General features: G+C 37.9%; 2 protein-coding genes across 3 annotated transcripts in view; both read right to left on the bottom strand.

Moving 5' to 3' along the window:
• KIAA1549 (KIAA1549 ortholog) overlaps positions 1–1,140 on the bottom strand; it is a 180,503-nt gene extending 179,363 nt beyond the window's left edge. For both annotated transcript variants that reach the window (XM_074193588.1, XM_074193589.1), the window contains exon 1: positions 1,019–1,140. In XM_074193588.1, coding sequence (XP_074049689.1) covers positions 1,019–1,109 — 91 coding nt within the window. In that variant the 5' untranslated portion in view covers positions 1,110–1,140. The remainder of the gene's footprint in view (positions 1–1,018) is intronic.
• Positions 1,141–5,994: 4,854 nt separating this feature from the next.
• LOC141492881 (protein mono-ADP-ribosyltransferase PARP12-like) overlaps positions 5,995–25,634 on the bottom strand; it is a 91,191-nt gene continuing 71,551 nt past the window's right edge. Inside the window, exons 10-13 of the mRNA XM_074193587.1 lie at positions 21,455–21,545; positions 17,816–17,946; positions 15,984–16,135; positions 5,995–14,150 (exon numbers count right to left, since the gene is read on the bottom strand). Of these exons, the coding sequence (XP_074049688.1) occupies positions 13,867–14,150; positions 15,984–16,135; positions 17,816–17,946; positions 21,455–21,545 (658 nt within the window). The 3' untranslated portion in view covers positions 5,995–13,866. The remainder of the gene's footprint in view (positions 14,151–15,983; positions 16,136–17,815; positions 17,947–21,454; positions 21,546–25,634) is intronic.

Below are 25,634 nucleotides of genomic sequence, written 5' to 3'. Positions count from 1 at the left end.
TATAATAGGTTAAATTGATGTAAATTATCTATGTGGAACTAAACATGTTGGTCAACATATATAAATATAATGGGCTAAATTGATGTAAAATATCTATGTGGAACTAAACATGTTGGTCAACATATATAAATATAATGGACTACTATTTTGCTTTAAGAAAGCAAGTGAGGAATTCTAAGAAACATGGAAAATCTTACCTGAACTGATGCAAAGCAACATAACAGATCAGAAAAATAATATACGCAGTAACAGCAATAAAAATGGAAAGAATAGAAAAACCTCGACATCATGTAATTTTAGTGGCTCAATTCTGACCCCAGAGAAAAACTTAGGAACTGAACCTCTCCCTAATCTTCATTGTTCAGCTGGGTAGACTAAGGATGAGGAGTTTTGGACCTATCAGAAACAGTCTTAAATTTTTTTTCGTATCTTTAAAGAATTTTCCTAGAAAGGATGCCTCTCGAGTGGGGATAGGGGATGGACACATTTTAAAGACGAGTGTGATTTCACAACAAAAGAAACTGATTAAAAGGCAAAAGTTCATTATCTCTAGGGGCGCTGGGCAAGCCCGTGGAGCACGAGCCGCGACTGCACTCGCCGGGGTCCCTGCGGCTTCGTCCGTAAAATCAAAAAGCCGGAGCTACAAATGTCACGGTGGAGGCTCCTTTCGGACCGGGCATCCGTGCGGAGCGTCGGAGGGGGAGCTGGCGATTCCGCCCTCTTCTCGTCAGCCCCGCGCAGCAGCCGAAGTTCGGCGAAGCAGGCAGCGCCCGCTTTCTGTGCCCCGGCCGGCCCCGCGGCAGCCAGGTGCTCCCGCCTTGCCCCTCGCGGCCCCCCGAGGGCTGGCGTTTGGGGCTGGAGGCGCGGCTGAGCGGTCCGGAAGGGCCAAGAGAACACGCGAGGGCAATAAAACCGAGCCGCCCCCCGGCCCCCGCGTGCTCCGAAGCCGGGCGCCGCGCTCTTTGTGCGGCGGGAGCCGGGGCCGGGGCCCGGCCGTGGCCGGCGGGCGGGTCCTTACCTGCGGCGCAGCGGGCCGGCAGCGTCAGCAGCAGCAGCACCAGCGCCGCGGGCCGCAGCGCGGGGCGGCGGGCGAGGCCGCGCCCGTCCATGGCCGAGCCCCGGCGGTCAGCGCCGCGCCCCCGGCATAGCGGGCCGGCGCGGAGGCCGGACGCGAGGGCCGGGGCTGGCGGCGCGGCGCGGGGCCGCTCCTCCTCCTCCGGGCCGGCCCGCGCCCCCGCCGCGCCGCGAGGACGGGGGAGGGGCGCGGCTGCGCTGCGGCGGCTCCGCCGCTCGGCGCCCCGCCCCGCGCGCTCCCGCTCCCGCCCCCCCCCGCGGGCGCGGCCCCGGAGCGCGACGGAGGGAGTGGGCGGGCGGGCGCGCGGGCGCGTGCTCGAGAGGAAGCCGGCCCGCGCGCGCCTGCGCCCCGCCCCCGCCCCCCCGCGGGGTGTGGAGAGAAGCGGGGGGGACCCGCGCTGCGGAAAACCCGGCGAGGCCGCGCCCCTCCCCGAGAAGCCCCCCGCGCCGCCGGGCAAGGCCCCTTGGAACCCTCGCCCCGACTCTCCTCAGCCCCCCAGCATTTCAGAGCCGGGCTGGAAGCAAGAAAATGGGACCCGCCGCTTTCAGGGGGCCCCGACAGACCCGGAGATTCTGGCGCCCCGCCTGATCTCTTCCCACCCTGGGATCCTCTTCTCTAGCACCCCCCCCCGAAAACTGGTGTGCTCCTCTCCTTGGGGGCACCCAAAATAAGAATTTGGGGGAGTGAATCGTAAACACACTGGTAGTTGGGATGACTGAAAGTTGCAGGACCCTAAATGCTCCAATATCTCTGCATAAATCCTAAGACACCCAAAATAAGAATTTGGGGGAGTGAATTGTAAACACACTGGTAGTTGGGATGACTGAAAGTTGCAGGACCCTAAATGCTCCAATATCTCTGCATAAAACCTAAGAGAGTTCTCACATCTTATACAGACCTATCGAGAGAATACCTTTCATTGAGCAGATTAACATAATTTTCATTCGAGGCATATTCAGCAGACCTGAGTTCTGGAGCCGGTCAGGTATTTTGCAGTTTCAATAATCTTTTACCTCTTTGAAATAAGCATCCTCAGGGCGGCTAGGTGGTCCAGTGGATAGAGCACAGGCCCTGGAGTCAGGAGTTCAAATGTGGCCACAGACATCTATTACCTAGCTGTGTGGCCTTGGGCAAGCCACTTAAGCCCATTGCCTTGCAAAACTAAAAAAAAAAAAAAAAAAAAATAAGCATCCTCATGTGTAAAATGATTGCATTAGATAAATAATAACCTCTGTGCTCCCTTCCAGATTCAACATCCTGGGATTCTTTTACCATAGCAAGCATGCATTGCTCCTTACTGAACACCACTTCTTTTTCTTTTTCTTTTACTTCTTTCATTTAACAAGAATTTATTTTCTTTGCCACCTTCCCCCACTAAAATAAAAAAAACCTTATAACAAATACACATGGTCAAGAATTTTCACAATTGCCATGTCAAAAAATAAATGGTTTTACCCTGTATCTTGAGTTCATCATCTCTTTGTCAGGGAATGGGATAGCATACTTTATCATCAACCCTCTGGAATTGTGATTGATTGTTTCATTGATCAGAATTCTTAAATCTTTCATTACAATGTGTTTATTGCATAATTTTTTTGTTCTGTTCCCTTATGCATCACTTCTTAGTAAGGCTTCAAATATTACCTCAATCCTCCAAACTCAGGATTTATTGCTTCTGCCATTCCCTGGACAGGTACTGCCTCCTGCTATTTCTTGATGGCCTTGAGATCTTGAATTGTTATTTCACTTTTCATATTTATGACTCATTTCACTAATTAGGCTTAAGTTTTTGGGGGGGTTTTGCAAGGCAATGGGGTTAAGTGACTTGCCCAAGGTCACACAGCTAGGTAATTATTAAGTGTTTGGGGTCTGATTTGAGCCCAGGTCTTTCTGACTCCAGGGCTGCTGCTCTCTCTATCCACTGTACCACCTAGCTGCCCCTAGGCTTAAGATTTTCAAGGATCATATCATATATCTTTGCACAGACAAATATCACTTATCTTACTACAAAACTCTGATCCCACTATGTGCCATAGCTAGGATTATGGTTTATCCCTAATATGAATTCTCTGAAAAGAAAAAAACCTAGGTATACTATGCTGTGAATATTATAGTCCTCACTCAGGTTTTGTAGTTCAGACTTAAGAGAATATATAGCCTACATCTGGACCAAACAGTGTTAATTTGGGGAAAAAAATCTATAGATCCAAATAGTCTTCCTTTTCTCACCTCAACAAAAATGAAGTATTTACTTTTTATCAAAGAAAGGAAAGTTTCAGAATTCAACATCCCAACTTCCAAGGCTGCAAGTTTTCAACTAACAATTCTGCATTTGCCTAGATTCCATAGACTGTGCTTTAAAGTAAATGTGCTTGACCTTTCTAGTGCCATGAACCCCTTTGTTAGCCTGGTGAAACTTCAAAATAAATATTTTTTGAAATACATGAAATTAAATAATAGGATTAGATAGGAAACCAATTAATATAGAAATAATTATGAGAATTATTTTTTTAAAAAAACAAAAAGAATTTCTCAGATTCCCTTTGCTCTAGAGGTATAAGAATGAATAACACCCTTTGGAGAGGGAGAAATCTCTGTGGAAAAGCCCAACTGCTATCACTACCAAGAGGAAATAAAATTATTGCTTTTTGCAATAATTAAATGAAAGAACTCTATAATGTTCTTTAATTCAAACAATTAACTCAATCATCTCAATATTTTCCACAAAGTTGCAGGATATAAAATGAATCTACACAAATCATCAGCATTTATGTATATTACATCAAAAAGTATTTCAATTCTCACTAAGGCATTTTACCCAATGCTTTGGCATTGCAACGAAATGCTACAGACAACTTGTTTTATGGGGATGGGGGTAGGGGAGATCGATAAACATTTTCAGGGAGGATGGAATACAGCAGCAGGATGAATGGAGTTGGGACCTGATTCTCCTGACTTGCTTCAGTACTCCTTCAACCATACTAAACCATGCTGCCTCTGGCATAAAGATTAAAGCTAGCATGGGCCCTGCAAACATTCTGGAGAGCTAGCAGTTTTTCAGGCCAGGATCCTGCTGTCAATCTAAGGAGACTACTTTGAAAAGAACAAAAATCAGTCACCTTATAAATTTGCTGACATGGAAGGCAATTTAAGAATTGCTGAACCTGAATAAATTCCATAAACTCAAAGAGACTGTACCACACCAGGGCAAAACTCTTGTTGCCCTCTAGGAAATGAGCACAACTCTAAGTCTGGGCAGAAACTAGTGCTGGAAACATAGACAAAAATCTGTTAACAAGGGATGTTATTTTCTTGAGGTCTCTGACTCTTAGGCAACTAGGAGTACAGAGGATAGGAGGAAGTATTCTTAATTTTCACAGTATATTATACCTTTTTTTTCTTTCCAGAGAGATCACATTTTGGAGGTATGCCAAATTAATAGGCTATTGGGACCAGAAAGAACATTCAGTCCAGTGTAGTTAACAGGGAAAGAAACTTGAGTGAGATGTATAAATCAGACAGCTTGGTGTAGTTCTACCCTGATGTTTAGTGACCTAAGGGCAAATCCACCGGTGTGGAACCTTTGGCAAATCACCAAACCTTTCCAAATCTACTACCTCTTCTCTAATGTGGGAATGATAATATTTACATTAGTGGTTGGGTAGGGAAGTTCTGAATAGAAAAGGTACATTCCCTGTCTCTAGCCCCAACTATTGAATATGTTTAAGTGAATATAAAAATGACTGAATTTAGAATCAGAAAGTCCAGGTTCAGTTCCTAAATTAACTACTTACTACCTGTGTGATCTTGAGTAAGGTACTTAACCTTTCTGATCCTCAGGTTCTTCATCTGTAAAATGAGTGAACCTAGATCTATGATCCTAAGGCTTTGTTCCTACATCACATCAGCAATATCCCTGCTACACACCAAACTTGTCTGTGTCTGGAAACATGGGAGCTTAGGGAAACAACTTTGTAGGGTATAGTTACTTCAAAGAAAACAGTGTTAGAAATGGGCAACAATAAGATTGATTATATTATATAAATGATGTTACTAGAAGGAAAAAAAAACACTCAAATTCAAAACTAGTTGGGTAGCACTCCTAAGACATGGAAAGAAAGAATTCTCATTAGGATAACTCAGAGTCAATAGTAGTTATTCTTACTACCTGACATTTAGAACTCCAACTTGCATATGATCAAATGTTAAAAGCTAGTCAGACGATTCGAGTTCAAATCCAGCCTCATACCTTTACTATCTGTATGACCCCAGGCACTTAACCTTTGTCTGCCTCAGTTTCCTCAATTTTCTTGTCTATCTATTTCAACATTATAAACTCCTAAGAGTGACACCCTGAGAAGTATTTCCTCCTTCCTTTTAATCCTTGGACTTTCATGAGATTCTGGGACCAGGAAAGTATCTTTGTTTGTTTGTTTGTTTGTTTGCAAGGCAATGGGGTTGAGTGACTTGCCTAAGGTCACATAATTATGTAATTATTAAGTATCTGAGATCACATTTGAACTCAGGTCCTTCTGACTCCAAGACCAGTGCTCTATCCACTTCGCCACCTGGCTGTCCCCGAAAGTATCTTTTTAAGAAGGAAATAATGCAAAGGTGCAGTAGTCTTGCCATTTTGTGGGAGAGATGACCTCCAGATAAGAATATTTTCATAACATTCCCCTAAAGGCAAAGGAATTAACTTTTGATATGTCTTGATTGTCAGATGGGATGAAGATTATATGAGCCAAGTTAATACTTATGTACTGCAAGTGAGAGCACAAGTAAATCTTCAAGGAAGATAGCTAGCATAGTCAAATAAATGCTAATCATTGAACAAGGAAATAAATGTGTTAAGTACAGTGAATCAAGGTTCTTTACAGAAAATTAAGAAGATGCAGACCTTAAATTGATAGCTTCAGATTTTAAGGAAAATGTAGAACAAGTTGACTTTTTAAATGTTTTTATTGACTTCTTATTTCTTTACATGATCATATTTATCTCCACCATTACTTTCCTTCCCCTCAGTGACCCCCCCAGAGAGCCATCCCACGTAACAAATTGTATTTTTTAAAGAAAAAAAGACAGAAAAAAATCAGTATAGATCGACTTATATGATACTTATGATTGTTGCGAAAAGTTAGGTCCATTACTCTCTACATGTATGCAACACAATATAAAATTTCATGGTTTATTTCACAGATTTAATAAGAAGTAAAATTTATATAGCACTTTAAGGTTTGCAAAGCACTTTATGCTTGTCTCATTTGATCCATACAACAACCCTATGAGGTAGGTGCCTCATTATTAGCCCCATTTTACAGATAGAGAAACTGAGGCTGAGAGAGTTGAAGTGACTTGCCTAAGATCCCACAGTTAATAGGTGTCTGAGGTAGGATTCCACTTCAGGTCTTCCTGACTTGTCCAGTGCCCTATTCATGGGATGACTGGAAAAGACCTCAACAGTCATCTGGCTAATGCAACCTTCTCATTTTAGGGATGAGGCCAAAAAAAAAAAAGTTGAATGACTTACCTATGGTTGTAGAGGTAAGGGACAGGATCAGATCCCGAAGCCTGTTTTTTTCCCCTCATGCCTCCCCTCATCAGGCAAATTTAAAGTAATAGTATATCTAAATTATGGATTTATCCTTTGATTTATATTACTCTGTAGTGAATTCTTTTTATTTTCTTGTTTCTGGAAATTTTTACACAAAATAAAGGTCAATTCTGAGCTAGCACAAGTCTTATTGGCTTGCCTGGCAATGCGAAACATCAAATTTATAGTGATTGACCTAAAGTTTAGAACTGGGGTTTTGGCTATAATCCAGTGCCAAGTCATCACCAAACTATGTCTCATTTTCAGGTAACTGGGCTATTCAGATGATTCCAAACAAACATTGCAAATGTACATTGCAAAATAGCTATTCCTATCAACTGACTAACAACAGGAAAAGAACACAAAGAAAAAATGCATTACAAAATTTAAAGCCAGGAAAAAACTGACTTTGAGGGATATCAAGTAGGTATTCCATGTGTTTATGTATCATAACAGGCAGTAATTTAAATACAAAACCAAGTAAATGTATTCCTTTGCTTCCATCCCAACTAACAATGTCTAGAATATAGACATATTTGGTATTTACCATTTACAACATACTTGGTGTTTATCTGTCTCTGTGCCTTTAGGAGATACCATCAGCTACCTCCTAAAAAGAGACTTTGCTAAGCGTTGATAGAGCAGAGAGGAAATCTTCGATCCAAAAAATCTGAATGAATGCCAAAAAAGTCATGGCTTTTAAAACAAATAAATAAACCCAGATTATAGTAGATCCATTAAATGGTTTCACTTTAGAAATAGATATGGTTTTATCAATGGAAAATGACCACAAAGATGATGGATTATCTTCTGTTTTGCAGCTGAAACCCAATTGTCCCACTGAGCCCTTCTATCTGACTTACACCTGAAACATTCTGCATATGTTGTCTTTTTCAATTAGATTCTAAGTTTCTTGAGAGCAAGAATTATTTTGCTTTTCTACTTGTATCCCCAGAGCTTAGACAGTACTTTGCACAAAGTAAGCCCTTAAAAATGCATTTTAATTCATTCATTTGCATCATTCATGTTAACAATTGATATAATGTGTTACACAACCAACTTATTTTTCAAAATGACCTCAAGACATAGTTTACATACAAAGAAAGATTAAAAATATGTTAAAAGGATCAGGATGCTATCCCTGGAGAACAAACAATCATAATTCTATTTCGTTTTCTCTTTTCAGGACTAATAGTTTAATTCAATAAAATCTTCAACTTTGATTGGATTATTTTTTAGACAAGAAAGAACATTATGTTTTCACATATTCATGTATTTCACATCAGAATGCCAGACTCAGAAAATATACATTCATGGAGAAACATGCCAATCAAGGCAGAATCAATTACTTCAAAACAATTAGCCACATGCACATAAGACAAAATAAAAATACAATGTATTAACTGCTAATTCATAGTTACAGACATGCCTATGAATAATATTAATAACCATCAACAATCTACCACAAAGTCCTACTTGACTACTTTATTCTAATATGAAAGTAAACCTGGGTTTGCAAAGACTATATGGGAAGAGAAAATCAAAGCAGCTTCAAATATGGTCATGAACTCAGTCTGCTGTCCAAGGAACAACTCTGCTAAGCGCAGGGAGGCTCATCACCAGTAGGTTGGCAATTAGGTAATGACATTCTTTGGCTATGAAATTATGTCCCCATGAAACAAAGGAAAATTTAAAAAGGCACTTGGTTCTACGTAGCCCCTCCCCTTCTGCTGCCCCATTACCGTGGCAGAAAGTGGCTAAGAATCATAGTTTTTAGATTTTTCTAAGATTAATTTGATTATTGGTATTCTAAATGTAAAATCTTTGCCCAATGATGCTGTCATAATACTGCAAGAACCAAACCATCAGTATTGATCATCTATCTATAAATCCAGAAAACAAAGTTACAATGAATGAAAGGATGTCTCACAGGCAAACAAAGGAGCTGATCAAGTTAGCTTTGCTACATAGACTAAAAATAACAGGAAACATAATTTTAGGGAAAAGTTGTCTTTCAGTGCTCACAATTAGCTATAACCAAAAGACCAACATGAAGACAATTGCAGTTTATACACAAGTTATATACTATTACCTTTTTACAGAGGATAGACCTTAAAAAGATCCTCCCACCAAAGTCAATCTATATGCTTTGATACTCAGTGGCTTTAATATGAATGGAATGATGGAAAGTATTTTGAAACATATATTTAATAATATAAATTGAATAAAGCAAATAAGAATAATTTTGATGACAATAGTAGTCAGAGAGCTCTGCCTGCTATTTCTTGGCAGAGGGGTGGTAAACTACAGGTGTAGAACAAGGCGTATATTTTCATATGGCCGATTTATTGAGTCATTTTGTTTGACTATACTTATTTATTCCAAGAAGGTAGTCCTGGGGAACAGGGAAATGACACTGATATATCAAAAAAGGACATAAATAAAGTAAATATTTAAAAAGTTTAAAATGGTTCATTAAAGAAATAAAAGACTAAAAGCTGATAGATTATTCAGAAGTTTCAGTTCTATTTAATATGAAAACTTTCTTATTGGATTTCTTCCAATAAGGAAGAGAGGTAGACAACACAGTATATTAGAGAGAGAGTTACATTTACAAAGAGAGGACAAGAATTAAAATCAAAGCTCTGACCTTTATCACCTGTGTGATTCTAGACAAGTCACTTAACCTGTCTACATTTTATCTGCAAAATGAGGAGTTTGGTTTGTATGGCATCCAAGCTCTCTTCAGACCTTAGTCTAGGATTGTAGAATCTTACGAATCTCATAATATATAAGGATTAGAAAAGATTTCTTAATTAATGTAACCACAGTGCTAATAACTGTTCATTACTGACCTTCAGATAATTAATATCAAGGAATCCATTAAACATGGAAATATATATTGAAGATCATCACTAGTGTCATGGAAGATACCCTTCAAAGTCCAAGTGAACTATGGTCAGTTTAGGTTCTCCAGATGTTCCTATGATGAATGATGTTCCTGCAATTTTTGTGAGATGCATCAAGCCCAAAAATATTACATGATTCCCTCCTCAAAGAGATGCATGGGTTTTTAAAAGGGATGGACTTAACAATCCATTCAGGAAAAAATATGAATAAAAATGTCCATTTTCCAGACTATAGCATACAGATGGGAACAATCCAGTAAGATAATGCATTGCTGTTTTATCTAAGTCAGGGACTGCATATAGTCTATAAACTGAGCATAGAATTGATTAGGAAATAAAATGAAGGTTGTAAAATTTCCCAGTGCTTTCAATGATCCCAAGCTATTTGCAACAAAAAGGCTATCTTTTTAATATTGATTTTTCCCCCTTTGATACTGTACATTTTTAAAACTTGAAATGCCACCTGAATAATAAAGATTAAGAAAGCAATGGAGAGACCCATGGTGAGCATAAAAAGACTGTACTACATTCAGTAAAATGACATGCATGAAATAAGTGACATAAGGATATCATTCTAGAATTAAACGTATGTATGGAATAGGAAGTATCATATACTGAAAGTTAGGGATGACAAGGGGACAGACCAGAGACAGGCCTTCAGAACACTGAGAAATCCAGTATGGGGGATCTTTGGGGAAACATAAAAATCAGACAGAATGAAGAAAAGTAGATGGGCTGAAAACTATACTAATGAAAGGATCAGATCGTGGGTATATATGATATTATATTGTCAAGACACTATTAGGAGACACACTTTTCCAGAGCTAAGACCCAGCAAGCAAGCTGAACTCTGAGTTTAGTTTAACAGCAATCCTTTCCATTTACACTCTGGATAAATATTGCTGCAACTAAATCACAAAACCGATGACTCCTGAACTTGGACAAGTACCAACAGACCCAGATTTGAAGTCCTGCTATGAATGAACTTTTTGTCACTAGACAACTTTTCCTCACTGTTGTTGTTATGCCTCACTACTGTTGCTACACTTATTTGACTCTTTGTATAGCCACATGTATATAAATCAAGGTTCTGGTCCCACTAAAGCAGATCCCCTCACTAGGGGCAGGACCCTGGCACATGAGCCTAGTCCTGCTTACAAATCATTTCTCTCACTTTGAAATCAAACTTCTGTTTACTCAGTTCAGCTCCAGTCATTCATAGGTTAAACACCAGTTTGGTTAGCTTGAAAAGATCAATAAAAGGGGGCGGCTATGTGGCACAGTGAATAGAGCACTGGCCTTGGAGTCAGGAGTACCTGGGTTTAAATCGGACCTCAGACACTTAATAATTACCTAGCCATGTGGCCTTGGGCAAGCCACTTAACCCCATTGCCTTGAAAAAAAAATCTAAAAAAAAGATCAATAAAAGCATTTTTAAAAATTAAAAAATGTTAAAGTAAGCTTTCATTGGCTAAAGAACAAATTGTGGATAATATTCATAAAATAATTTGAAAAAAAATGTTAGTGGAAGCTAGGTTTGGGTGAAAGAATGGTGTTTAGATGTGATTTCTTAAATTTCCCCTTTTCGGGCAAGTGATATATTCCTAAATAAAGTTGTATTGATAGGTAGGATATCGCCAAATAACATTATTTATCTCAACAACTGAAGAACTGATTTTTTGAAGCAAGACTTATAAAGGATTTTTCAAAAAATATAGCCCATTATCCATTTCCCAGTAGTCATGATAGGGTAGCTGAAGGAATAAATTAGTGTCCTATTATAAGTAATAGATATGTCATTGTATTTAGCAGGCACTGAATTCTAGCATAGCTGCTCCCAACATCTTAACTCTGGCTTTTTCCCAACATTTTCACTTTAATTCCAAATTTAGGCATGGAGCAAATACATAAACAGGCTGAAATGTAAGTAAGGTTAGCCAGGTAGAGAAGTAGGAAAGAAAGACTTATTTACTGAAAAAAGATTGAGGCCATTTGCCAATATCTCCCTCTTCTCTCTTGCTCCTCATCACCCAGTTGCCATCTGTCACTATTTTCTCTTTCACCCCCATTTCATATTAAGAGGCAGCCTTCTTGTCAATGCAAAGTTTTCTTGATGCACAAGTGATTCTGTTCCAATCCATCTACTTTTAGAAGATTACCCCTTCTATCAACTCCATCATCTCACTTGTCTTTAATCTCCCCCATTATTGGATGCATCCCTACTGCATGCTTATGTCTTGTCCATACTCAAAGAAACTTGCTTAATCTATTCATTTCCACTGATTCTCATCCTACATCTCTCCTGACTTTTTTAGTTAAACATTGAGAAGGTTGTCTAAAATAGGTGCTGCCATTTCATCCCTCTCACTTCTTAACTTTCTGTAAGTCTAGCTTCTGACTTTATCATTAAACCAAAACTGATCTCTCCAAATTTACTGATTTCTTAATTGCCTGATCTTTGGACTTTTTCTCAGTCGTCATCCTTGTTGACCTCTGTGCAGTCTTTGACACAATCTCCATCTCCTCTTTAATACTTTCTTTTCTCTAGTTTTTCTGGTGACACTATTCTGTCCCACCTATCTTACTTCCCTTTCTTAGTGTTGTTTCTAACTAATCCAGCTAACCCTGGATGTACCAACAGGGTTGTCATGGGCCTTCTTCTTTTCTCCCTCTATATAATTTCACTTGGGAATCTTATTTTGGGGATTCAATAATTAAATCTACCTATCCAACCTTAATCTCTCTATTGACCCCTAGTCTTGACTCTTCAATTAACTATTAGAAATCTTGAACTAGATGTCCTGTAAACATCTTAAATTCTATGTGTCCAAAATGGAATTCATTGTTTTTCCCTCCAAAAACTTCTTCCCCTTCCTAAAGTTCCCTATTAATATCAAGCAAACCACTATCCTCCCTCACCTAGGCTCAAAAATCTAGGTGTCATTGTTGGCTCTTCACTCTTTCACCCTCCACTTCTAAGATGTTGCTAAAGCTTTATTTTACCTTTATAACATCTTCTTAGTATATCCCTCTCCTCTGATACTGCTATCATCCAGGCTTTCCACATCTTACATATTGCACAAATTTGCTGATCATTTTGCCTGTTACAAGATGTTCCTCTCCAGTCCATTCTACATTCAGCTGTAAAAGTTGCATTGGTGGCCAGACATATTTTGAATCTCCTTGAGTGAAAATCTAATCAGAATTTGAGCCAGGACATCAGTCACAATACATTGATCTCAGATGGGTGATTTTCCTAAAACACCAAGCCAAAATGTCACCTCCATTGGGACAACAATAAATTCCAGTCACTCTATTACCTCTAGGATGAAATGCAAAGTACAAATACAATTTGGCAATCAAAGTCCTTCATAACTTGGCTGCCTCCTACCTCAGTCTTCTTATACCTTATTACCTCACTTCTCCCTCCCATATACTCTTCAGTCCAGTGACACTAGCCACTTTGGAATTCCATAAACAAGACACTACCTCTCAGCTCCAGGAGTTTTCTCTGTCTCCCATTTCTAGAATGCTCTCCATCCTCATCTCTATTCTGGCTTCCTTGAAGTCCCGACTAAAAACATACCTGCTAGAAGTCTTTTCTGATTCTCTTTAATTCTAGTGCCTTTCCTCATTTGGTTATTTCCAATTTATCAGCTATATAGCTGATTTATACAGTTGTTTGCATCTGGTTTCCCCATTTGAACTTGAGAGGAGAGATTGTCTTCTACTTTTCTTTGTATCCTAAGCACTTAGCACTTAGCACATTGCCTGTTACGATTCATTATAGTTGTCTATCCTCCCCATCCGTGACTCTCATATTCTTCAAAATAATGGAGAGTAACTAAAAGAGGTTCCCTTCCCCAGTGCACTTGCTAAAAGACAAAAATAAAAAAACCCCTCCATTTTAAGAAAATTTTCCACATGAAAATCCAAACTTTGAAAACAGATAAATTAGGTTATGATTTTTGTACTTCAAAGGTTTGTTATTGTTCTTTTCTTTGTATCATGATCCAATGCCACATACCTTTAAATAGTGAGCTCCTTGGGTGCATTTAAGATGGAATTCTATTTCTGGAAATTATATTACATATGATTTTTCATAAACATATTTGCTACAAAAGACTTTTACAACACGGTTCTGAGTAACTGCTCTCCCAGATGATCACTGCTTTCCTTAAAAACAGGAAGGTAAAAAAAGCTACTTTGATACTATTCACACACACAGGCACACACACACATACACACACACAAAATTATGGAATTGAGGAAACAGTGAATTTTTTGTCTTAACTAATGGTGCACTGTTTACTCTTCTCTGTGTACTCTATGACATATTCTGGGTAAATCTGGTGCTTTTCAAAGATCACAAATATGGTGGGATCCAATGTGTTATTGACACAGCTGTCATAAAAGGTATTCTGTGTACCCTGGCGCATTGGTGGCCGGACATATTTTGAATCTCCTTGAGTGAAAACTCCAACTAGGACTCGAGCCAGGAACATTATTTTGACATTGGTCTCAGACTCTGAGTAATTGTGAGAATAACTTGCATCTCTTGCAAAGTAGCTTCCTAGGAGCAAGCAGAAAAAAGGAAAACTGGGAATTAGAAAATGGGAATTTCCTGAAACCAAAGGAAAGTCTCTGCCCTTCCTATATTGAATCTGCTACAACTTTATCTAGAGATATTTTGCACACAGTTCTATTCAGATGTAGAGATATACATTCCCATGACAACTCAACATTTCAAAATGCTTAATATGGAAATGAATTCTCTGATACACTGACCTAAAAGAGGGGAGCTCTCTCTGGGTTCAGACAGTGGGAGAGAATTTATGAGAACAGAATAACTTTGAGAACCACTGCTATACAATGATATACACTGCATTTGGAAGAAGACTTAGGGTTCAAATCCCACCTTTGACATTCCTGGCTAGAGACTTAATCCCTCAGGGCATCAAGGAATTTCCTAATACCTATCTATTGATTCATAAATTGAAGATGACTGAGGCCTGACAAGGCAATGAACAGTTAGAACAGCACCTCCACTTTATATCTCTCTCAATGAGGTCTTTGGGGGCCAGTGATGGGGGGGCCTGTATGGTGGCATAGATAGAATAACAACCAAGAAGACAGAAGATCTGAGTTCAAATGTAGTCTCTGACACTTACTAGCTGTGTGACCCTAGGCAATTCACTTTAACACCATTTGCTTCAGTTTCTAGATCTATAACTAAACTAGAGAAGGAAATGGCAAACTATTTCAATATCTTTGTCAAGAAAACTCCAAATAGGGTACTGAAATCACTAATGAAATTGCATCTCCTTACTACATGGATACAAGGAAGGAAATTACAAACCTTCATAAAAAGATGTCTTTTTTTTTAAGGTTTTTGCAAGGCAATGGGGTTAAGTGACTTGCCCAAGGCCATACAGCTAGGTAATTATTTAGTGTCTGAGGTCAGATTCAAACTCAGGTCCTCCTGATTCCAGGGCCTGTGCTCTCTCCACTGCTCCACCTAGCAACCCCCAAAAAGAAGATATCTTAAGAAAAGACTTCCTGTATTTTCTTCCCATCTTCCTTTTGGAGTCCTTTCTTCTATATATACCTTTTCCCCCTTCATTTTATATTTTTCACTCTTTATTTTTATTTCTGCTCCCTACTACTCCCTCAGATATTCTTCTCTGTCCTCTCAAAACTATCCAATCTTGAGGATCCTATTCCCTAGTGCAATCCAAACCCCATAGAAATGAGGCAGCTAGGCAGAGGGAGCAGACAAAAGCTTGGAAGCCAGCACCTGCTCTTCCTTACTCAATAAGCCCCTTCTTTTGCAGTAGAACCCAATGCTGGGTCTGTCTTTGTATATCTATGGGCCATGTGTCTCTGAGAGACAGTAATGAGTGTTCAGTGTGTATACTTTGTCAATGAGTCTTAGTTTCAAAACTGGTGTGAAAGGCACTCTGAGTGATTCTTTCTTTGACTTGGAGCTTGACCCTAAGTGATCTGAAGGTCTTTGAAACAGGGAAATAAAAACTGGTATATCTTAGAAAAAGAAATGGAGATAAAACAATAAAACATTCTTTAGGCACCAAATTTAAATTTTGGATAATGATAATAATTCTATACCTTTACACAATTATTAATAATATTAATTCTACTTCTCTTAAGAGTTCATTGAAGTAAAAACAGGATAAAGCAGTAAAAAGGAAATGTTTCAGGAAATTATCTAGGCATTAAACAGAATGCTGAAAAAAAGATATCACCACTACTAAACTGTTAAGGATGCAAATTGTCAGTACACAAACCAACATATAGTTAACCCCAAACCACATCACTTCCTCCCTATACAAACTCATTACAAATACAAAGATACCCACAAGAAAGTTAGAGACATTGACACACAAACCTTTGCCATAGACTGTTGCATGGGTCCCACAGATCCTCCAATCAAAGTTATGACTACAGATGTCATTCAAATGAATGTATTTTGTTCCATGAAATAGATGTCGTTCATCCACATCCTTCCCGCCATTCACCTTTTTCATCTGATCTTTCTGCCTAAAGAACAATATGGAAGCTTTTAGTCACTGAAAATTCTATTTGAGGCCTTGGCAAGATTTAAAATGACACATTCACTTAATGGTTTGGCCAAATTTCAAGATAAAAATCTACTCTAGAGTGTATTCTTGTATAGATATATTTTTGTTTTTCTAATTCAGTCAGGAAGGAGTAAACTACCATCATTATCATTATCATTATCATCATCATCATGCTCCTCCTCCCCATCACAATGAAATTTTCCTCAACTGCAAAAGGAAGACAATAATAGCCCCAGGACTGCAAGGTTGTGAGAACCAAGTGAGATATTTTTAAATTGCTAAGCATAATTACAAATGATAGCACTTGTAATAATAAATATAATAAATGCTAGTTATTATTATTATTATTAAAGGAGGCATCATTATGACCCTAATAATGTTCATAATAGTTATATAGCATTCACAGTTAACCAAGAAGTTTCATATCTAAGATATTCTTTGATTAGTAAGATTTAAAACCCTATACAGTATAGCAAAGTGCAACTGGAATACTAGAGAAAAGAAGCATAATTGAGAATTCGTAGTTTATTGAACAAAAGAGCTATTTAGAAAATTCTCCTTTGTCTTCATTTAGTAACTGGCTATTCAGAGTAGTGGGGTTATCAGTGTTTCAGAAAAATCTTTCCAGTATCAAGTTTAACTGGCTCTGATTCATCACTCCTACTGCCACTTCTCTGGCCTGGGGCCATACTGTCTCTGGCAGCAGACCATTTTCATTTCCCATAGTAATTGGGGTTGTGAGCAAAATGCACAAAGTGAAGAATGAAAAGCAAGAATAGGGAGTAAGAGGAGCAGCTAGGTGGCACAGTGGATAGAGCACCAGCCCTGGAGTCAGGAGGACCTGAATTCGCTTAATAATTACCTAGCTATGTGGCCTTGGGCAAGCCACTTAACCCCATTGCCTAGCAAAAACCTAAAAAAAAAAAAAAAGAATAGGGAGTGGGGACTATATGAAGTATGGCACATTTGTTTCTTCTGAGAGAACAAAGAGCTAAATTATAAGTCACCTAAGCCTCTTGAAGCCAGGCGTTTTTTTATTTTAACTTTTACCCTCAAAAGGTAGCATGATACCATGCATATAAATGAATTTAATTAATTTTTAATTAAAGCATTTAATTAATAGTTTGGATTGGCAATTCTTACATCTAGTAGATCTGTATATAGTATGAGTATGTGTACATATTGTCAATAACCTAAACAAACACAAATAGATATGTCTCTGGTTTAATTGTTCTCAATTAGATCTAAAGAACGCTTTGGTGGAAGGAGATTCCACAGATCCTGTCCATAGCTTAGTACAAACAGCACCAGAGAATCTCTTTAATAGCCACACAAATCAAATGGGTTTAGTGAGTCAGATGTTATTTTTCCATTTTGAAAATGAGCAAACTGAGGCCCAAAGCAATTTAATAAGTACTAAGCAGCTTGTTTAATAACTCTAAAGAGATAATAATAAATGAATAATTTTTATTTCTTATATAATTGTACTCTTGCTTATATTATTTGTATTCTTGACTATTAAATCCTACAAGGTTTCTTGACTACTAAATTCTACAAGGTTTCTTGACTACTAAATTCTAGGTTTGCCTAATTCAAGTGACCCAAAGAAAATCACAGAATAATAGGAAATGGGACAAACCATTGGAAGACTTGCCAAAGGGCCAAATTCTGAATCCTCTGGATGCGTTGGATGAAAAAACCTCTCATTGTCTTTTCAAATTGGCTCTTGACATCATTAAATTCTTTAGAGGTTTCATGGAGCATCACCAGCTATATGGGCAAAAGGCATAGGCATAGAGAGGTCTCATTAAAATTGCACCTTGGTAAGGAAACAAAACTCTTTCTCTTTGTAGATAGTTAACTAAAAACTACTTGAGATAATTAACAACTTTAGCAAATCATAGGATATAAATAAACTCACATAACTTATCAGCTCTTTTATATATTGCCATCAAAATCCAGCAGCAATAGATAGAAAAAATCAATTTAAAATAACTGTAGACAATATAAAACTCTTGGGAGTCTATCTGCCAAGACAAATCCTGGAACTATCTGAATATAATTACAAAACACTTTTCACACTAAGTCAGATTCAAACAATTGGAGAAATATTATTTTCTCATGGGTAGGCCCAAGTCAATATAATAAAAATGACAATTCTATTCAAATTAATTACCTATGCAGTGTCATATCAACTACCAAAAAAACATTTTGTAGAGCTAGAAAAATAAAACAAAATTCATCTGGAAGAACAAAAAGTAATAATATCAAGGGAATTAATGAAAAAAAAGTGAAGAAAGGTAGCTTAGCCAGACCAGATCTCAAACTATATTATAAAGTAATAATCATCAAAGCATTCTGGTACTAGTTAAGAAACAGTAGTAATGGATCCATGGAATAGATTACCACAGTGGAATAGATACCAAATAGTAAATGTCCACAGTAATCGAATGTTTGTTAAATATTTATTTTTTTTCTTTTAGGTTTTTGCAAGGCAAATGGGGTTAAGTGGCTTCCCCAAGGCCACACAGATAGGTAATTATTAAGTGTCTGAGACCGGATTTGAACCCAGGTACTCCTGACTCCAGGACTGGTGCTTTATCCACTGCACCACCTAGCTGCCCCAATCTAATGTTTGATAAACCCATATACCCAACCTTTTGGGACACAACACACTATCTGACAAAAACTGCTGGGAAAAGTGGAAAATAGTATGTCAGAAACTAGGTACAGACTAACATCTTACATGATTTACTAAGATAAAATAAAAATCTGTACAAGGTTTAGACATATAGGGTAAATACCATAAGCAAATAGGGAGACTATGGAATAGTTTACCTGCCATATATATTGATAAGGGAAACATTTATAATCAAACAGGAGACAGAGAGCATTAAAATATGTAAAATGGTGGATAGAACATGGGTCCTGGGGTCAAGACTTGAATTCAAATCTGGCCTCAGACACTTAATAATTGCCTAGCTGTGTGGCCTTGGACAAGTCACTTAACCCCATTGCCTTGCAAAAAAAGGCAAAAAAAAGAAGGAAAAGATGTAAAATGAATAATTTTGATTATATTGTTAGAAAGTTTTTGCACAAACCAAATCAATGCAACAAAGATTAAAAGGAAAGCAGAAAGCTAGGGGAAATATTTTATACATACTGTCTCTGATAAAGGTTTAATTTCTCAATATATATAGAGAAATAAGTCAAATTTATAATAGTAAAAGCCATATTCCAGCTGATAAATGGTCAAAGAATATTAACAGTGGTTCCAGATGAAGAAATCAAAGCTGTCTATAGTCATATAAAAATGTTCAAAATGCTATTAAAGAAATGTAAATTAAAACACTTGTGAGCTACCAACTCACATGTATCAGATTGGTCAACACTTTCAGTGGAACTGTGAACTAATCTACTCTGGAGAGCAATTTGAAACTATACCCAAAGGGTTATAAAACTATGCAGACCCTCTGATCCAACAATACCACTACTAGGTCTATATCCCAGAGAGATCATAAAAAAGGGAAAAGGACCCATATATACAAAAATATTTATAGAAGTTTTTGTGGTGGTGGCTAGAATTGGAAATAGAGGGAATTCCTTTCAATTGGGGAATGGTCAAACAAGTTATGGTATATGACTGTAATGGAAATGTGCCATAAGAAATGACAAGCAGGATGCTTTCAGAAAAACATGGAAAAACATATTAATTAATGATGCAAGATTGTGAGCAGAACTAGGAAAACTTTGTACACTATAACATCAATATTGTAGGATGATCAGGGGCAGCTAGGTGGCACTGGACTCAGGAGGACCTGAGATCAAATCCTGCCTCAGACACTTAATAATTGTCTAGCTGTGTGACCTTGGGCAAGTCACTCTTAACCCTAAGGCCTTAAATAAATAAAATTTTAAAAATATTGTAGGATGATCAACTGTGAATGACTATTCTCAGCAATATAAGTACCCAAGACAATTTCACAATGAAAAATGAAAATTATATATATATATATCCAATATTAGATTGCTTTCTGTCAGAGGGAGGGGAGAAGAGAAGGAGGGAGGGAAAAAAACGTAAAACTCAAAACCTGGTAAAAAATAATTGTTGAAAACTGCAGGGGGTGGCTAGGTGGTACAGTGGATAGAGCACTGGCCTTGGAGTCAGGATTACCTGAGTTCAAAACTGGCCTCAGACACTTAATAATTACCTAGCTGTGCGGCCTTGGGCAAGCCACTTAACCCCACTTGCCTTGCAAAATCCTAAAAAAAAACTGCATGAAGTTGGCAAAATAAATAAATAAAATAATATTTCCTACCAAAAAAAGTTATCATCTCCAAAGAAAGAACTGCTAGAGACTGAATGACAATTGAAGGATCCTATTTTTCACTTATTTTTTCAGTCTCTCTATTTTTTTGGTCTATATTTTCTTTTACAATATGTGTGATGGCTATGCTTCTATAGACTGCTGCTCAACTCAATCACAGATAGCCCACTGAGGAGTACTGCAGTTCACAGAGACTGAATGCTGGTTCCCCCTTAGTTTTAGTTGATTCTATTGCAAGTTTATGTATAGGGCTGAAGGTCAGAACTGTTCCTGGACATAGAACTACATAGTCATAGTTCTTAAATTTGCTCCTTGATCCTTACTCAGGTAGAATTCCTGCTCCCTCATGACAGTCACCAGTCCTCCCCACCCTGGAGTTATGACTCAGAACTAGATAATATTCAACAGAGTTGTCCAATATCCCCCTTACCTACTTTCAGTGTTTGTACAGGATTCCTTGGCATTTCTTTCAGTTCAGATGTTCTGTTTCCTTACTGCCCTCGTGTACTTGGTGACTCCTTATCATTGGGGTCACTGCCACACAGTCCACTGTCTGCCAACCTGTTGTGTTGTTTCTGCTTCTGAGCTGTGATACCAGCAAGCCCCCAACCCTGGTATCCACTGACTTCTCTTTCTATCTTTCTAAAATTCTCTGTGTTAGAAAAATGACTCAGTGTGACTTTTTCTTGACTTCCCTCATCAGAATTCTATCATTGTAGGGAACTCTGTAAAGGGGCTAATAATTTGTTCAGTCAGTCCTCAATATGAATATTTTTAATTATTGTAAAGAACTAGAAGCTAATGGAGAGAGTCCATCAGTTGAGGACTGACAGAACAAACTATGGTATATGACTATAATGAAATACAATTGCAAAATAAAAAATGACAAAGGGAAATCTGGAAAGGAAAGCAAGAGAGGAAAATACATCAAATAGCAGTAAAGTAAATACCTTATAGCCAACATCTGGCACAGCTGATTTCTCCCAGGAGGGAGGGATTGCAGAAGTGAAAGCACCTTGCCGGCTCCCCTCACCTTGGTTACTGGAGGAAAAAAGAAAGAAATCCATTTGATTTCAGTTCAGATCGTCTGTTCTACCAGTGAAGAATACCAAGAACCACTTTAGGAAGGAATTCCTCAGGAACTTCTGAGAATTACTGTCCTTTTATTTAGTTAGCATTCCCTACATATTGACAATTGACTATATTCATGAATATTGTAAACCAACACCAGCAAAAGGAATTTGATGAGAAGATTCTTTTCTCTGTGACCAAAGAAAAGTTTGAATTCCCAGAGGACAAAGAAGAAAAGGGGGGGGGGGGAATGGAGGTGAGGAAGGCAAAATTTGAGAACCCATGCAAGCTAGTAAAAAAAATTCTGGATAAGACAATTGAAAAAGTGCCAATCTCTAATTGGTTTGTATCTTTGTTCTGTTTCACTGAAGGCAAAGACATTGAGAGACAATTCCCCAGTGGCTAAGAAGCTGACCTGGAGTTCAATGAAGACCCTGCCAATTTGGAGACTCCCCTGCAAAAGGCTGAGGCTAGCAAGATTAACAAGGCTACAAAAGACTTGGTAGTGCCAATCTTTAAGAAAGACTTTGTCTCCTTTGACTTCTCCCTTGAGGACCTCTAGACATCTTCTGAGTTTGCTACATGATTGAGCCAGGTTATGGTATTGATGAGAATGAGATATTACAAGAAGAATCCAGTGCTATTATTCCTAATGTAATGTCCTAACTTGAAAGAGATGAAAATATATCCTGAGGGCATGGAGCAAATAGATTAGACCCTTATCTTCTATAAGTTTTCCATGCCTTCTAAAGTAGCAGTAGTAGCCATGTCTTGACCAGGTCCATCTGCCATAGTCAACTTTTTTTTTCTATTTTCCAGAATGTCTTGTACTGTGGACTTTTTATCTTTTTCTTTTTTAAATTAAAGTAAGGGACAGCTAGATGGTACAGAGGATAGAGCACCAGCCCCTGGAGTCAGGAGGCATTGGGTTCAAATCTGGCTTTGAACAGTTACAAACTGCATGACTCAGGGCAAATCACTTAACTCCAATTGCCTCAAAAAATAAAATTGAGTAAAATTAAAATCAATAGGATGAGAATGAAGTTTTTACACTGATAGGAAAAAATCCCAACCCAATTAATAATAATAACAATGATAACAACAGCTTACAATAAAAGAATCATAAAACTACTGTATGCTACATCATTCTTTTGTAAGAATCAAGAGAAAGTTCAGTCAGAATAGGCATGGGGAAGCAACATTATAGGACATATTTAAAGAAAGGGATTTTTTTATTACCATTAAGTTCAGCAAATACTGATTTTTTTATATTATGGGTCAGAATCAAAGTCCTTATTAGAAAAAAAAACTCTAATAATAGAAATTTATTTACCTAGCTCACTCAAAGAAAATTCTGGAATTGGAAAGAAAACCAAGTAAACTTAAATCTCCATTATATAACAATTTTATTAAAGGAGGCCCAGAAGAGGGAAGAGAATATTTTATGTATGCATGTAGCAAATATAAATAAAATAATAAATGAAGTTTTGCTTTATTTCAGGGATTCTGCTTAGGTCATTTGAATGTAATCCTCTACCATTCAGTTTTGACAGAGTTAAATCACTTCATAATTGAGCAGGAAGAATGGGATAATAAGTGGGAGGATTCTTGTCCCATCATGTGAAGGAAAAGATGATGTCTCCTGAGGTGTCAAATTGGAACTAGAATCATAGAAAGGATGTAAGACTTAGAAAGAGATCATCTTGTCTGTCTTTTCTGAAATTGAGTAACAAAGACTCTGGGAATTTACTGTAGCAGTCCCTGGAAGTCTCCAAAATATAGTTTGTTTGTTTACTTGCTTGTTTTTTTAGGTTTTTGTAAGGCAAATGGGGTCAAGTGGCTTGCCCAAGGCCACACAGCTAGGTAATTATTAGGTGTCTGAGACCGGATTTGAACCCAGGTACTCCTGACTCCAGGCCGGGTGCTTTATCCACTACACCACCTAGCCGCCCCCAAGATATAGTTTTAAAGAAGAACCAATACATAAAGAAAACTGTTGTCTCCATGGGTACAATGTACAATGTGAGCTAAAGCAGAGAACTGACTTAGTATTGGGGAAGCTAGGTGAAACAGTGGATAGACTTTTTTGACATGGAACCAGGAACACCCGAATTCAAATCCTACCTCAGACTTCTATTGGTAAGATGAAAATTAAATGAATCAATTAAATAAATATCTATGGGTCTGGGGATGCATGTAAAACCACCAACATTCGTTCATATTTTTAGAAGAGTTGGAGGATTTTGACTATGTAAAAAGCTATCTCTCTACTATACATCTAGGAAGTGTGAAGTAAGCAAAATCTTAATAACTAAAATTCTGCTTTGTTTTGGGTGGTTTTTTTTGGCAAGGCAATGGGGTTAAGTGACTTGTCCAAGATTACACAGCTATGTAATTATTAAGTATCTGAGGCTGAATTTGAACTCAGGTCCTCCTGACTCCAGGGCCAGTGTTCTATCCACTGTGCCACCCAGCCACCCTTAAAATTCTAGCAATAAGATAAATACCCACAAGCCTAATTCAAGTTCAGAAAGCTAATAAAAACATGATGATTAATATCTGGATTTATTGTACTTAATCCTGATGTTACATTACCAGATCTTTAAAATATGACTCTATCATTCCAGTAAAATTATAAACATAATTTTATACATAAAATTACATATTTTTAAATATAGCAATCAAACTTTTAACCCCAAAAGTCATCAATTCAAATCATGCCTCTTTCTTCCTTAAATATTGGGTTTTGTTAAGTAACTGGGAAAATGAAAGTGGTTCTGAAGTATCCCATAGGGTAGACCAAAACCCACCTAGGAGTTGGGATTATCAAAGTCTTGTCTGTACTTTGTCCACTGTAAAACCTTGAGCAAATTACTCCACCTGGAGTAATTTATGTTTCAACTGGAAAAAAAGAGTAAATTGAAGTAGATATGCTCTGAGGTCTCATCCAGCTCCAATATTTCTTGATTCTAAGAAAGAACTGGTGATTCAAAACCCCCAGAGATAGTACTTATGAAATAATTAAATGGAAATAAGCATAAGAGAGGTGGATTTTGTTACCATGAGTCCTCTTAAGACTTTTCTCCCTTTCTGACCCTTCAAACTGTTGCTTACTATTAGTATGCAACAAGTTTATGCTAAATACCCAAATGGAAGGGACAAAGAATGAATGTTATAATGATGTATTATATTATAACTATATTGTAATATTATTAGATTGTAGAGACTACTAAATAATTGTAGAGATAAATTTGGGAATCATGGCCTGACTCATAGTAATCAGCCTGCTAGGCCACAATTATGAAGCCATATTCTAGGAATTCCCAACCCGCAGGAGTGGGGGGGCATTTCCCAGTAGTTGGATCAAAGAGAATTATTTTTCTTTGCCCAGAATGTGCTTTAATGGAAATAGGCAGACCTATTTTTTTTTAGGTTTTTGCAAGGCAAATGGGGTTAAGTGGCTTTCCCAAGGCCACACAGCTAGGTAATTATTAAGTGTCTGAGACCAGATTTGAACCCAGGTACTCCTGACTCAAGGGCCGGTGCTTTGTCCACTGCAACACCTAGCCACCCCAGCAGACCTATTTTCACCCACCAATAATGCTATGGTAATTTATAAGGCACAGAATATTAGAGCTAAAAGGGACCTTACAGATAGTTAATTACTGAGAAGGCTATGCCAGAAGGTGACATAATCCCAAATTAAATGTCACAGTCCTAGGATTATAGATTTGGAGCTGAAGGGGACCTTGAAGTCATCTAATCCAAATTCATTTTACAGCTGAGCAAACTATAAACCTGAAGAATTAAGAGCTTGTCCAAATTGATGGCAGAATTAGGTCTAGGATTTGAAGAATATTAAATAAGATTCCTGGCTCCCAACAGTTAGTAGCCTTTCTAAAACACCATAGTGAAGTTCTTCTTTGTTTATAAATCAAATAAGACTGTGGGACCCAACACTACCTAGGGAAAAAATGACAAACAAATGGTATTATTTATTCTATTAATGAGAATGTAAAATGATCCATTCATCTATGGCATTCTAAAAAAGAAGGAAAG

The sequence above is a fragment of the Macrotis lagotis genome, chromosome 7 (assembly GCF_037893015.1).
Source record: "Macrotis lagotis isolate mMagLag1 chromosome 7, bilby.v1.9.chrom.fasta, whole genome shotgun sequence".
In the NCBI taxonomy this organism is placed as follows: domain Eukaryota; kingdom Metazoa; phylum Chordata; class Mammalia; order Peramelemorphia; family Peramelidae; genus Macrotis; species Macrotis lagotis.
This window is presented reverse-complemented; position numbering and strand designations above follow the sequence as displayed.